The following is a 15,654-nucleotide window of genomic DNA, read 5'->3' as shown; positions in this document are numbered from 1 at the left end:
CCTGTTACTCGCCACTTCTTACCCTGTTAACCGAGAAACTAACCATTCTTCTAGAAACTAACACACGACTGGATATCTGCTATTGTGCTACAGACGCAAGATTATTTTTGCTGCTGCCATCTTCATTTAGAGTTAACCAGTAAAATACTTGTATCTACACGTCAGACCACGCTGAGAGGTGGAGGTGTGTGAAGCCCGATAGTCATTTCAAATGTGGATTCAATATCTCACTGGAAACAATTCTATAAAAGTAAAACATTCATTTCACTGTAGAATGACCGCCATCTGTAACTGTGAACAAATGCTGAATTCAATGTATTGGAGCAGTTCAGTATTTAGAATAAATCCACAATTCTGTTATTTTGCTCCAAAATAATCCCTGTTTCTCCACAGATGAACCATTTGGATGTGAACGTGTCAGGTGTGGGCTTATAGAGGAGATGGAGGTGACACTGGCACACTTTACTTCATGTGTTATAAACACACACAATATCACACCAGCAGCTACACGCCACCAACTATCACGCAAAGTCACCACACATCTGGTTGTGACTCCGTATTTAGAGGCAGGTGGAGGAGCTCAGTGGGCTTCTGATCCAGAGTTTGCCGGTTGAGCAACAGACTCCAAGATGTCCGACCTCCAAAGAAGGCACCGAGCTTCATCCTTACTTGTGAAAGCAGAATCACTGTCACATGCACGAACAAATGGCAGCACAATTAGTTCCAACCATTAATGTTATCATAAGGGAAAGTCCACACTTTTCACCAAAAAATATTAATAATAATACAAAACATACAAAAATAAAAATAAAATCATAGTGAGCTTGAGCGTAGCAGCTTGTTTCGACAGTTCTGGTGTTTTTTCCTCCTTTGGGCGTCGCTGAAGGAATTACAGTTTGTGTTCTACATTCAGCCACAATTCACCGTACTTAAGCAGGCTTCTTTACTGGATGTTCTTACCCACAATCCTTTGCACAGCAGATTTATGAGCCAGAGGGTTCAAGCTGCTTTGTGATGAAGTCATATGAAGCCCCAGTAGAATCCTGCATGTAACAATATGTACTTTGTGAGGAACCGGCAGTTGGTCATAAAGGTAAATGATTTAACACTTCACACTGATACGTGGGAAAGTTGTTCCGCCCCAACAGGTTCAACCTGTCAACCGATCATCAGTGGAGTGAAGAATAAAAACACTCAGTTTCTGTTGTCTTAGTGGATGTTTTTATTCAATATAAACTCTCCACAACATTTGTTACCAAGGTTTCAGCTTCATCACGTGTTCCCTACTAGTCTACATGTAGAAGAAGACCAGGAGACAAAGAGGGACGTGCACGGGTCCTCTAAACCATCTGGTCCAAACTACAGCATCCAGTCTGTTGTCATAGCAACTCTTTACAAGGTGGAAGGATTGTTCCACTGATGCTTTTTATCCTGAAAGACTCTTGTTTGAGCAGTGAGGAGGATTCTGTTCATGATGACCTTTAACCCTGTGAACGCAGCTCAGACTGAGACTCAATCAACTAGTCAGACTTTGGACTTTGATGGTAATGTGAGGACACACCCTCTCTGATTAAAGATAAGAAGCTTTAACAAGCTGCGTCACTTCACTCCGTCTGATGGAAGCTGAAGTGAAGCACGAAGCTCCTTTTCTACACGGACCTGCTGAGAACATAAGAGAGCTGCTCACTGAGGAACTTCATGTCTACAAGTTCAGTAAGTGCAGCTGTGATTGGTTGAATGACGTCATTGATGGTCGTGAAGGTGTGATTGTTTAAAGCTGGGAAACAAGATGGCGCCTGTGTGAGCAGGCAGAGAGAAGCTGCTGTTAGTCTGAATGATGACGCTGATGAAGAAGAGGAGCTCAGTCTGATCTGGGGTCTGTGAGGACTGTTACTGATGAGGAGGGGAAGGTAACTGAGAGGGGCACTAGGACCCAGCAGGGACCACAGAGCTCACCTGGGCCTTTGTTCCTAAAACACACCTGAGAGACGCTCTGTTTGTCTCACCTGCTGATTCAGTCTTTTAAGTCCACAAAGCTTCATGTTCATTTCTTCATCTGCTTTAAACACATTTAGTCACTTTTTATAGTGTTTGAATGTGTTTGTGTTTTCTTTAGTGTTCAGTTTTTCTCTCATTGATCACCTGGTTGTAGTCGACCAGCTGCTACAACTCAGTTGAGGAGAAAAACAGCTTGTACATTTGTCACTGTATGTGCAATAAGATGTGATTGAGCAATTAATTCCACTTGTTGGAAAGCGTAACAGAACCGTGGATAACAAGCAGGAAGTCCAAAGTCCATGGAAGAGAACAACGTTTTTCACATTTTTTTTGTATTTGAGGTCTTATATTTTTCAGTTGTAGTTTTTATATTTTCAGATTCAAATCTTATTTTTTCACTTGGCCCTGATATGGCATAGGAGGCATGTCCTTAGGTGTGAGGGGCGTGTCGTCATGGGTGACAGATTAACTATTCAAAAAACTCCAGGAAAGAAGCTGAATTAGTCATGTGCATTAATAAAACGTGAATTATTGTACAAAGAGAGCGTGAGAGGAGCTCGGTGTGTCCTAAGAAGTCCCCCGGCAGTCTAAGCCTATAGCAGCTTAACTAAGGGCTGGTCCGGACTAACCTGAGCCAGCCCTAACTATAGGCAGACTCAAAGAGGAAAGTTTTAAGTTTTACTTTAAAAGAGCTGACCGAATATGCCCCCCGGACTGAAAGTGTAAGCTGGTTCCACAAAAGAGGAGCTTGATAACTGAAGGCTCTGGCCCCCAGCCTACTTTTTAAAACCATAGGAACAACAAGTAACCAGCATCTATGGAGCGCAGTTGCCTTGTAGGGCAATACGGTGTTACAAGCTCCTTAAGATACTGTGCCTCACCAGCAAGTGCCTTGTAGGTGAGGAGAAGTACCTTAAAATCTATTCTTGATTCAACAGGGAGCCAGTGCAGAGAAGTTAATACAGGAGTGATATGATCCCTTTTCTTAATTATTGTTAATACACATGCTGCAGCATTCTGAATCAACTGGAGAGATTTACAAGAGCAGCCAGATAACAAAGAATTGCAGTAATCCAGTCTAGAAGTAACAAACGCATGAACTCATTTTTCTGCATCACTTTGAGACAGGAAGTTCCTGATTTTTTATATATTACGCAGATGAAAAAGGCACTCCTTGAAGTCTTCTTTATATGCGAGTTGAAGGTCATGGTGGTCAAAGAGAACTCCCAGATTCCTGACGGTGCTGCTGGGTACCAGAGCAATTCCATCCATAAAAAGTGTATCATGTGACAGCTGACGAAGGCGCTCTGGGCCTAACAAGCTGTTCGGTCTGGTCTGGTTTTGATCGACAGATACTCAAGTGAAGATTGAAAAAATATATTTTATTCCGGATATATATATATATTTTATTCAAAAAAATATAGAGCTGAGTCAAAACTATATTTATCCCAAAAATATTTTTTGTCCACTTATTTTTATTATGAATACTGTATCGTATTTTTCAATGTTCAATAACAAAACTTAAACTCTCAGGTTCACATTTGTTTTTCAAATGAACAAAACTTTTGACCTGGATTTGGCTCCATACTAAGCTAGCGGAAGCCAGCGGGACATCACCAACGGCCACGCGCGCCGATTAGTAGGAGTACTCACACACTAACACTCACTGCTGAACGAGGAATCACTTAGCTGTCACCGGCGAGTGGGATTTTGATCAATAACATCCCTGACGCAGATATTTATGGTGTGCTAGCAGTCAATTGGCAATAGATTTGACTATTATGACAAGCTCCTCTCAGATGATGCCACGCACCCTATATTTGAAACTTGAAATAATACGATTTGAGTGTGAAAATATCAAATTAACTGAAAAATATAAGAACCCAAACATCCAAATATATATATATATATATATATATATATATATGAAGAAGTGAAGAATGATAATAAATATTTTATTAAAAACCGTTCAAGCACTGAATCAAAAGGATATTTTCTGCCCCAAAACTCTTCGTTAACTTATTTTCATTTTGAATACATTGTTGTATTTTCAATGTTCAAGACCAAAACTTTTAGGTTCAATTCTCTTTTTTTAACAGATCAAAGCTGTGAACCTCCTTCACACTTCCAACTTGTGTCCACCAAGAGGACGCCGACTTCATCAGAGGTGCTTAGAAAGACGGAGAAGAATTCTATTTGATCGTGTATCCAAACTAATTAACTCCATCTTTAAAACACGCTGCGGTTTGTTTTTTAAATGCAGAGCTGTAAATGTTCTCTATGGTTGATATTTATTTGGGTGTCTTTAAAAAGGACAGATGGAGAAAGTCAAGAAGGAAATCTTCAAAATTTTAAAGCAGCTCAAGGAGGAGGACTTTAAAGAGTTCAAGTGGTACCTGGAGAATGATTCAAGCCCAGAAGACCCCCGATCAATACCACCCTGTGACCTGCAGAACGCAGACAGGATGAACACAGTGGACCTGATGGTGCGGTGCTACGACACAGACTCTGTTCAGGTGGCCGTGAAGGTTTTGGAAGAAATGCAAATGAACGATCTGGCTGAAAAATTATCCAAAACGAACTCTACGGGTAAGTTGTTAATAAGAGGAAGAAAGACAGCAGATGTGTATGATAAAGATACAACAGAGGTAAAGATGAGGAATGTGATTCATAAATCCTCCTCAGGAGGAGGGATCAAAAACCAAACTATAATTGAGTCTCGTAATTGGCGTTAACTCAACATGAGGTACTGTTCGACATTAAGAGTGTAGGTTTGAATTAGAGCACAGACTGTATATAGCCGCTATTATCCAACTACAAATGCACAAAGTAATCACAGAAAACATCTTGTTTCAGGCAAACCGAATCCCGTGGGAGGAGATGGAGGTCAGGGTGAGAGACTTTTTCTACAATTGTGTAACGGTTGCATACTTCAGTTATTTCCATGGTCAAAGTTCTCACAGTCAGTATTCTGGGAAGCTTCAGATAGGCGTGCAGATAAATACAACCAAAAGCTTAATACAAGGGAAATATTACACCGTTAAAGACATTGTACCATTAAAGTAAAGCACTGTCTGGTTCAATCTCTTTTTTGTTGTTTTTCAGAGATTATCGCCAACTGTCAACGTGAACTCAGATCCAACCTGAAGAAGAGGTTTCGGTGTGTGTTTGAGGGGATCGCTAAAGCAGGAAACCGAACCCTTCTGAATGAGATCTACACAGAGCTCTACATCACAGAGGGAGGGACTGCAGAGGTCAATCAAGAACATGAGGTCAGACAGATTGAAACAGCATCCAGGAAACCAGCCAGACCAGAAACAACCATCAGACAAGAAGACCTCTTCAAAGCCTCAGCTGGAGGAGAGGAACCAATCAGAACAGTGATGACTAAGGGAGTGGCTGGCATTGGGAAAACAGTCTTAACACAGAAGTTCACTCTGGACTGGGCTGAAGACAAAGACCACCAGGACATACAGTTCACATTTCCATTCACCTTCAAAGAGCTGAATGTGCTGAGAGAGAAGAAGTACAGCTTGGTGGGACTTGTTCATCACTTCTTCAGTGAAACCAAAGCAGCAGGAATCTGCAGGTTTGAAAAGTTCGAGGTCGTGTTCATCTTTGACGGTCTGGATGAGTGTAGACTTCCCCTGGACTTCCTCAACAATGAGATCCTGACTGATGTCACAGAGATCTCCTCAGTGGATGTTCTCCTCACAAACCTCATCAGTGGGAAGCTGCTTCCCTCTGCTCGCCTCTGGATAACCACACGACCTGCAGCAGCCAATCAGATCCCTCCTGAGTGTGTTGACGTGGTGACAGAGGTCAGAGGTTTCACTGACCCCCAGAAGGAGGAGTACTTCAGGAAGAGGTTCAGAGATAAGAAGCAGGCCAACAGGATCATCTCTCACATCAAGACCTCACGAAGCCTCCACATCATGTGCCACATCCCAGTCTTCTGCTGGATCACTGCTACAGTTCTGGAGGAGGTGTTGAATACCGGAGATGGAGGAGAGCTGCCCAAGACCCTGACTGAGATGTACATCCACTTCCTGGTGGTTCAATCCAAAGTGAAGAAGGTCAAGTACGACGGAGGAGCTGAGACGGATCCACACTGGAGTCCAGAGAGCAGGAAGATGATCGAGTCTCTGGGAAAACTGGCCTTTGATCAGCTGCAGAAAGGCAACCTGATCTTCTATGAATCCGACCTGACAGAGTGTGGCATCGATATCACAGAAGCCTCAGTGTACTCAGGAGTGTTCACTCAGATCTTCAGAGAGGAGAGAGGACTGTACCAGGACAAGGTGTTCTGCTTCATCCATCTGAGTGTTCAGGAGTTTCTGGCTGCTCTTCATGTCTATCTGACCATCAGCTCTGGTGTCGATCTGCTGTCAGAAGAACAAACAACCTCTCTGTTGTCTAAACACTTTGAACCCAATCCTGAACCAATGCGTCTCTACCAGAGTGCTGTGGACAAGGCCTTACAGAGTCCTAACGGACACCTGGACTTGGTCCTCCGCTTCCTCCTGGGTCTTTCACTGGAGACCAATCAGACTCTCCTACGAGGTCTGCTGACACAGACAGGAAGTCGCTCACAGACCAATAAGAGAACAGTCCAGTACATCAAGGAGAAGATCAGTGAGAATGTTTCTCCAGAGAAAAGCATCAATCTGTTCCACTGTCTGAATGAACTGAATGATGGTTCTCTAGTGCAGGAGATCCAATGGACCATTAGATCAGGACGTCTCTCCACAGATAAACTGTCTCCTGCTCAGTGGTCAGCTCTGGTCTTCATCTTACTGTCATCAGAAGAAGATCTGGAGGTGTTTGACCTGAAGAAATACTCTGCTTCAGAGGAGGCTCTTCTGAGGCTGCTGCCAGTGGTCAAAGCCTCCAACAAAGCTCTGTAAGTATAGAGAGTGTTAGATTCATACATCATGACTTAAAGATGCGGCCATCTTTTCTACTTATTGTTCATAGTTTCTTCATTGTTTTCTCTTCAGACTTAGTCTCTGTAACCTCTCAAAGAGAAGCTGTGAAGCTCTGTCCTCAGTTCTCAGCTCCCAGTCCTCTAGTCTGAGAGCGCTGGATCTCAGTAACAACAACCTGCAGGATTCAGGAGTGAAGCTGCTGTCTTCTGGGCTGGAGAGTCCACACTGTGACCTGGAGACTCTCAGGTCAGATTACATTAGTTGGTCTTAGATGATTTAAATGTGTCTCTAAACTATCAGCTCCTTGCAGTGTAAAAATGATCTCTTTCTCAGTCTATGCATCTTTTCATCAAGATTTCAGAATTCATGAACATATTTTTCACCAGGAAATAAACCAGAACTATGGAAACATAGGAACTAATCTCAGAGACAACTTGTGACTAAGCACCCTTTTGCGAATCTATGTTTGAGTTTCCATGACATCACAAGAACCTTGTAGACAAGACAAACTTATTACACAGTAGTTAAAAATAGTCTGAAACACAATGTTCTTTCAGAGCAAAACATGACAGGTTCATCCTGTTGTTCCTCTTATTTAGGCTTTGTGTTATGTTTGATATAATTAATTAATGAAAAGGAGAAAATCAGAGGTGGGAAAGAGACTTTAATGTGTGTCTCTACAGTGACAATCTGCTGACAGTTCGAAGGTAAAAAAAACATGAAATCCAAATATGAAGTTTAATTTCTCATTTACACCGTTCTCTTTATCTTTCTTTAAAACGAGTCAGATAGAGAATAGAGAAGCCTAACTGTATTTAACTAGTAACTAATAAACATTAAATATCTCTGCCTCATCTTGATATTGATACTACAGTACTTCCTGTAAACATTACAATTAACTGATGATTTTCTCTTGTTTTAATTGTAAAAACAATCATTTTTTTTGGTAAATGTTATTTGCTCTTACGGATTTTCTTTTAGTTCATACTCATCAAAAAGGATTTAATTTTGACACCATCTTTCTTCTTGTTAATTGTGGTCTCTTCAGACTGAGTGACTGTAACCTCTCAGAGAGAAGCTGTGAAGCCCTGTCCTCAGTCCTCAGCTCCCAGTCCTCTAGTCTGAGAGAGCTGGATCTGAGTAACAATAACCTGCAGGATTCAGGAGTGAAGCTGTTGTCTGCTGGACTGCAGAGTCCACACTGTGTCCTGGAGACGCTCAGGTCAGGATTCAATTAATGTGCACTTAGGGTCTTTATTTACATCAATCATGTACTTTTTTGACATTCAGAAGATCATTTCTGCTTGCATGATTTAAATCAAATATGTATTTTCCAAATATTGGAGATATATTTATCATTAATGTTTTCAGATTGTTGATGCACATTAGTGGGTGTTTGGTTGTGACTGGAAAACCAGTCAGTAACCATGTTAATGGTACTGTTAACGACAGTATCTCAGTCCTGCAGTGACCTTCCAGCCCTCAACGCTCCCTCAGATCATTTGACACGCGTGTTGTTTTGTGCATTTAAAGGCTGTCAGGCTGTCTGATCACAGAGAAAGGCTGTGCTTCTCTGGCCTCAGCTCTGAGCGCCAATCCCTCCCATCTGAGAGAGCTGGACCTGAGCTACAATCATCCAGGAGACTCAGGAGTGGAGCTGCTGTCTGCTGGACTGGAGGATCCACACTGGAGACTAGAGACTCTCAGGTATGAAGAGGCTGCAGCCACACACAATCTGTAGAGAAGGTAGAGCTGTAAACGTTTTCTTTGTCACGGTTTAATATAATCCTGACACAACAAGGTGACCTCAAACTACCAGGACCTCAAACTGCTTGTGTCCCACATCAGACCATCAATACAGACAGAAGTAGTGAGGAACAGTATCCAGACGTCACAGACGCTCAGTGAAGAACTAACAGCTGACTGTGGACTTGGTGCATGTGTTGTTTGGGCCAACGCATCAAAATAGTAAACGTTCCACACATGTGCGGCGCACACGGTCAAAATAAAGACATTTTGAATCAGGATGACATATCACTATTTCTACTCTCTCGCTCATATCATTCATTCAGCTCAATCATAACACACTGTTTGCGGTTCTGACGTTTGTGTAAATCACAGAACAAATAAAGAGCAGAAATAGTGGTAATGTTACATCCAGGACCTGGTCCAACCCGACATCCCGATCCGCACTCTCCGCTCTGCATCTGATAAACAGCTTGTTCCTCCTCACTGAGAGCAAAACACTCGACTAGATCACGACTCTTTGCTGTCCTGCTCCTAAATGGTGGAAGGAGGTCTCTGAAGACATCAGGACCACAGAGAGCCTTCACATCTTCCGACTAAAGAGACACCTCTTCAGACTAACTCCACTAAAAACACTAACTGTAGCACTTAAATTGTACTTGTAACGCCACTTATAGCAACTATCTAACTATAGCAACTTGTAAATTGGCTTATTTGAGGAAATTGCACTCTTGTTCTTCTGAGTTTGTATCCCTATGGTTGAATGCTCTTATTGGAAGTCGCTTTGGATAAAAGCGTCAGCTAAATGACATGTAATGTAATTGTATTTACAGAGACATGTAACAGATAAGCCATGCCTCCTTTCAGGAGTGAATGAAGCGAAATAACTACAACTAGTCGGGCGAGTAAACTCGCACATATAAAGAGTGTCACAGTGTGCTCGGACAGGACCCAGACCAAATTAGTGCGGTGAAACAAAAGAGTTTATTCCGTGAATCCAACAACAACAAAAATACCAGTAGTCCGTGACGTTTTGGTTCCTGGGGTGGGAGCTTGACTTGGTGAAATCCGGCAGGGTAAAATGACAGTCGTCTTTGGTATAATCCTGGCATCTCACAATCCGGCAGGGACCGGATTGTCCGGGCTGCTCCTAAATACCCCCCTGATAGGTAACGGGAGGCAGGTGAGTGATTTGGTGCAGCTGTGTGTCCTCAAAGTCTACGCCCCGTTGTCATGGCCACCTGAAAAACACAGACAGGGACAAGACGGCAACAAAACACACCCATGACCTGGGGGCATTGCACAAAAGTAAAATAAAGAAATCCTGGATAAGTGAAAAGGCGCCGCTTGACTTAGTGGGATCGGCTCGTTGCGGCTCAATTGGTTGCACGTTTGCCGAGCCAGGATGAGAAGGAGGAGCTTAGTCAATCCAGGTGTACATAGCTGGGATAAATGAATGGGACTTTATATATCGCCCTCATCACGTTTACAATTGTCCACTCCTTACTGCACACAGCAGTTTCGCCCACCAGCGGACACGTCCCCCCCCACGTCGGTCGGTCCGCCTGCATCGACTACTACCCCCCCTTCCCCTTTATTTCGACGTGTTTATTATCCGACGGATCTTCTTGACCGGTCTGCAAAATATTGTCTGACATGAAAACGGTCCATGAGGCAAAAAATGTGGCGACCACTGAGTTTAAAATCAAACTGCTGACAGCAATAGTGAGTGCCTGCCACCGACCATTGGCACCTGGCGTTCTGACAAAGGAACCTGTCACCGACCACTTTTTGCACTCGGCCCTACTGGCATTTGAATGAAAACTAGAAAATGCATTTCCTGCTGAAAATGCGTTGGAATGCTAAAAGCTGAAATGAACTTCAGAAAATACAGAAGTTGAAGGGAATTTTAATACAATTGCTGAAATTACAGATATTAGAAAAGCTGAAATTAATTTGAAATTGCTGAAAATACAGAAACAAGAGAAGCTGAAAGGAATTTCAATAGATTTGCTGAAAAAGCAGAAATGAAAACAGCTGAAATTAATTTGAAAAATTGCAAAAAAATTCAGAAATGAATATTAAAACATTGCTGTTAATACAGGCATAAGAAAAGCTGAAATTATTTTAAAGAATTTTGATTATCATCACATTTTTGAGGCAAAAAAATACTTTTGCTTTTACTAATGCTTTTGACCTCAGGTGATCTTTATGACTTAATGTAACTGACAATGATGAGTCGGATGTCAAGGATTCTCTCATTTCCCGCTCAACCATTGAATGAAAGATTCTTATTGGACAAGAGTAGACAGTATGTGATTGGCTGAGAAACCCACCCCACGTGCGTAGGGGTCTGATACAGACACGCATGTTTCTGCGTCTTTACGCATCGTTGTGTCGACGCACTTGTTTCAATTCATGGTACTAAAAGTCTTGCGTGTGTTGCAGAGCGATTCACCTCCAGAACAAGGTGGAGTAACGTTTTTTGTCGAAGACGCCCTAGAGAGTCACGTCTTTGTGTGTGGAAGTCGTTGGTTGGTTTATTTATTTTTAGACGGCGCAGCTGCTAGTTTCCCGGGCTGATCACAGATTGGAGAGAGTAAACGGATTTTACCAAGAACCAAGTAGAAATATCCAAGAGGAAATAAAACAATACCATCTCAGAGATTAAAACTACCCAAAATAGTATTAGTAGTAGCAGTGTTATCAGCTGTAATACAGTAGTATTTGTAGTAACATTAGAAGTAATTGTAGTATTAATACCAGTAGAATAACTAGTAGTACTTTTTTCTAGTATTGTCAGTTGCAGAGTCACTACTAGAAGAAGTTGTATTTTAGTACTACTACTAGGAGTCATTTTAATAGCAGTAGAAATACTAGTAGTAGTAGTGATAGTAATACTATCATTTGTAGTAGTACTACTAATTGTAGTAGTAAAATTAGTAGTTGTTGATGTAATAATAGCAGTAGAAATACCAGTAGTTTTATGTCTGCATGAGTCAGTGCCACAAAGGCAATCGAAGACAGCCTAGCTAGCTGTCTAAAGACATGAGAGATTTTCACTGGCTGTTTTAGCCACTTGTCAGCCATTTGGTCCTGTTATTGCTTGTGCAATGCTAGCTAGCGCCATGTTAGCGCTATGCTAGATAACGCCATGTTAGCTAGCGCCATGTTCCTCCCCACGTAGGCCTGTGTGTCTGTCAGACTGCGTAGGGGAGGGAGAGTGAGTGAGGCACGTCGTCATGGAGACGGCGCAGCTGCTGTTTTTCCGGGATGATCACAGACCGCGCAGAGTAAACGGATTTTAACAAGAAACCACACCTCAAACAAGTTGTCATAACTGCAAAACTATAGTACCTATCCAAAAACAAAGGTTTTTTTGAGAGACCCAAGACTCTACCAAACGAAACCATCTGTTTTTTATCTCTGTCCGGTAATAAATACGGCTTCTGTGGCAGTTTACAAAACGTGTACCTTCTGGATTTTTTGAGAAATATGTCGGCAGATTTGTATTGGAGCCTATGGGGCTTTTGGTAGAGGTTGTGTCACTCTCGGTCACCTGAGGCCAAAAGTAAAGAACTGGGGGATTCCATAGCCACATTAATCCAATCAGCACAACCATGCCATCATTAAACCAAAAAAATGAAGCCTCAAAAGTGTATACTTTGGCTGTCAGGACAGAAGTTTTTACCAGATTCTGACGCTGCTCTACACTCTAGATCTCCAGCTCACACGCAATACACACTCAGAACGCAATAAAACTCAGAAAGGTACCAAAGAACTAGTAAAACATAATCAGTGATTATAAAAAAGGAGAAGTTTTTCATTAAATAGTTGAGGCTTGTGTCAACATTTGAAAGTTTAAATGGTGTCTGTAGCTGAAGATTGAATAATCTGAAAGTTGAAGAAGTTTAAGAGGATTTGATAACGAACTCCATTGGAAAACAATGTTAAAATATTAATGATTATTGATTTATATAAATTCAATTGTAAGAGACAGAAAACTGAAAAGTCATAGCAGATGTGTCCTGAAGGAGCTGAACATTTTAATATTTGTTAGTGTGTTGAAAGGTGCAGCGGAAGAAATAGAATAAGTCAGAATAAAGATTCGAAGAACAATACTTGGAATACTTAATGCATTCCAACAATAAATCCGAACACATTCAGAAGACAACGGAGTAACTGTGAAACATGTTTGTTTCGGATCAGAGCGGCAGCTGATTGAACACATGAGACTTCAGGACTAATCTTAGCCTGGCTGTTAGCCTGGTCTGGAGCAGGCTAGCTGCAAAGAATAAATCACCATGGTTACTTGGCTAGGTTTAATTCACCCTGTTTTTGTGCAAGCTAAATTCACCCAGGATAACTTGAATATCGCGGCTTAATCCCTTATCCTGGTTTCTGGTAGCCCTCAGATCACAGCGTGGCGAAAATTTGCTTCCCTTTTGGTGTGAATGTTGCATACTTGAAGAAAGTAAAACGCTCAACAGTGTGTTGGGAAAGGTTGTCTTCATTTATTCACAATTTACGCGTAATACAGCTGACTTCATAAGCACCGACTGCTTCCTTTGGCACTCTCTCGACATTTCCGTCTAGGTCAGCTTTGTCTCTCCCTAACCGTCAAACGTCATTCTCCCAGGTATTACATGCAACAGCATGGAGGGACCAAAGAAAAGACAAAAGGGAGGGGGGGGGGGGGGGGTATGCCACATGAACGCAGCAGCATTCGAAAGTGATATTTCAGGTTCATAACTTGTCTACTTGAGCTCACTTTGATCCATTTCTGTTCATAACATGAAGTATAAACTATAAAACCGTCACAGCCTCAGTAGAACATTAGTCAGCCTCTAAAGTGTGAAACTTGAGGCATTAAAGTGAACCATCATGTTGACGTGTACTTGCTGGATGGAGAAGAAGCTGGTTGATCTCATGTTAGACAGAATTACTTGACAGATGATCACATGTTACATGTTGTATTTACACTGAACCACAAGTGGACAAATAAATCACTTGAAGCAGATTTAAACATTTGATTCACTGACTGCTGAAGGAAACTGAGTGAAATGGAATATGATGGTCAGTATAATACTGATAATAACAGATGATGAATGATGAACATCATGAGCTGTGGTCATCAGCCAATCAGAAGAAGCTCCACTGCAGTATAAGAAGAGGTGGTCCATGTGGACATGAAGGACAAAGCTGTGTGTATGAGAGTGATGTAATGTCCATGTCTCCATGCTGCTCTGACCCCCCCTCCTCCTTTCAGGGTGGAGCCTGATGGAGTCCGATGGTTGAGACCAGGTCTGAGGAAGTGTAAGTGTGCTTTGAGTTTGATTCATGAAGATTCAACCATCTTCACACTGTGACATCACTCATTCACCTCTGTGATGTCATCGTCAAAGTGTCAGTAGATGAACACATGATTAATAACTGCAGCTGTAGTGTCTTGTTCTCTCATCAGATTCCTGTGAACTCACAATCGACACAAACACAGTCAACAAACACCTCAAACTGTCTGACAACAACAGGAATGTGACACATGTGATGGAGGATCAGTCATATCTTGATCATCCAGACAGATTTGACTTCAGGCCTCAGCTGCTGTGTAGAACTGGTCTGACTGGTCGCTGTTACTGGGAGGTCAAGTGGAGAGGAAGAGTTTATGTATCAGTGAGTTACAGAGGAAACAGAAGGAAGGGAAACTGTAAAGACTGTTGGTTTGGAATGAATGATCAGTCCTGGACTCTGATGTGCTCTGATGAAGGTTACTCTGTCTATCACAGTGAGGCAGTAACACCCATCCCCTCCTCATCCTCCTCCTCCTCTGGTAGAGTAGCAGTGTATATGGACTGTCCTGCTGGCTCTCTGTCCTTCTACAGAGTCTCCTCTGACACACTGATCCACCTCCACACCTTCAGCACCACATTCACGGAACCTCTTTACCCTGGGTTTGGGCTCTTGTTCTGGTCCAGAGGTTCCTCAGTGTCTCTGTGTTCTCTGCAGGACGGAGAGTCTCCTCCTGGTGGAGAACCTTCCTCTCTGCTCACCACATAGTTCAGTCTGTACAGGACATCACACAGCTGATGGTGGTTCATGTGGGTGTAGATGCAGGTGGAGCAGGTGAGGGGTACCTGAGCTGGTCTGGACTCTGTGGGGTACACTGCTCTCTGGGACTTGTGGTGTTGCAGATGAAGTGTGAAAGAGCTCAGCGAGGTGTGTTTTAATGTTGTTGTGCTCGTTGCCTCTTTAGATCACATGTGTCAAACTCGCGGCCAGCCTAATCCGGCCCGCCGCTTCTGACAGACGAGAGGCTGAGTTTGACACCCCTGATTTATAAATAGGGTCCTAATTAGGGTTTAATCCTAATATTTATGTGTCGCAATGTTCACGGAGACATTTAATAGTCTGCCCCCTCAATATAACAAATATGTCCGTATGTTAAATTTATTTGTGTCTACTACATTTTCCTTCATGTAAGTAAAAGCATGGTGATGTTTTTTCAAAGATGGTTTGTAATGTATTCAATGAAATCAAATATAATTTTACATAATCTGATGGTTAGCACGGTGGTGTGAAGAAGATTCTAGGTTCAAACCCCCCAGCACCTTTTTGGGGGGAGTCTGCATGTTCTCCACGTGTCTGCGGGGGTTCTCCCCCCCCAGTCCAGAGACATGCACTGGGGGTTAATGGTGACTCTAAATAGCCTGTAGGTGTGTGACTGTGAGGGGGGTGGTTGAGTGTCTCTGTGTGACTGGAGACCAGTCCAGTAGACCCCGTCCCTCACCTGATGTTAGCTGGGACTGACCCCAGCCCCCCCACAACCCTCAAGCCCCCCCTTTAACCTCACAGCATCTATTTAAGAAAGTTCTCCCAAGCTTCAAATCCAGCAGGAACCTGAACGTGTCAGAGTGAATTCTTCATTCAACATCAAATAAAATAGATTCACAACAATCGTTCAGTTTGTCTGAAATACTTGAGA

At 42.5% G+C, this 15,654-nt stretch overlaps 1 protein-coding gene across 6 annotated transcripts in view; it reads left to right on the top strand.

Moving 5' to 3' along the window:
- Positions 1-1,579: 1,579 nt before the first annotated feature.
- LOC120830154 (NLR family CARD domain-containing protein 3-like) overlaps positions 1,580-15,654 on the top strand; it is a 32,818-nt gene continuing 18,743 nt past the window's right edge. The window contains exons 1-10 of one of the 6 annotated variants that reach the window (XR_013451936.1): positions 1,580-1,713; positions 4,098-4,165; positions 4,312-4,587; positions 4,855-4,890; positions 5,104-6,901; positions 6,999-7,172; positions 7,975-8,148; positions 8,460-8,633; positions 13,942-13,988; positions 14,137-14,851. Coding sequence is in view for 5 of the 6 variants with exons in the window: in XM_078086368.1 (XP_077942494.1) it covers positions 4,317-4,587; positions 4,855-4,890; positions 5,104-6,901; positions 6,999-7,172; positions 7,975-8,148; positions 8,460-8,633; positions 13,942-13,988; positions 14,137-14,729 (3,267 nt within the window). In the remaining variant the exon portion in view is untranslated. Of the gene's footprint in view, positions 1,714-4,097; positions 4,166-4,311; positions 4,588-4,854; positions 4,891-5,103; positions 6,902-6,998; positions 7,173-7,974; positions 8,149-8,459; positions 8,634-13,941; positions 13,989-14,136; positions 15,627-15,654 lie in introns of those variants that run through there. The other 5 variants (XM_078086368.1, XM_078086370.1, XM_078086371.1 and 2 more) reach the window with 5 other exon arrangements.

This window comes from Gasterosteus aculeatus, chromosome 13 (genome assembly GCF_964276395.1).
Source record: "Gasterosteus aculeatus chromosome 13, fGasAcu3.hap1.1, whole genome shotgun sequence".
Lineage (NCBI taxonomy): Eukaryota > Metazoa > Chordata > Actinopteri > Perciformes > Gasterosteidae > Gasterosteus > Gasterosteus aculeatus.
The sequence above is the reverse complement of the archived record's forward strand: the minus strand, read 5'-3'. Positions and strand labels throughout refer to the sequence as shown.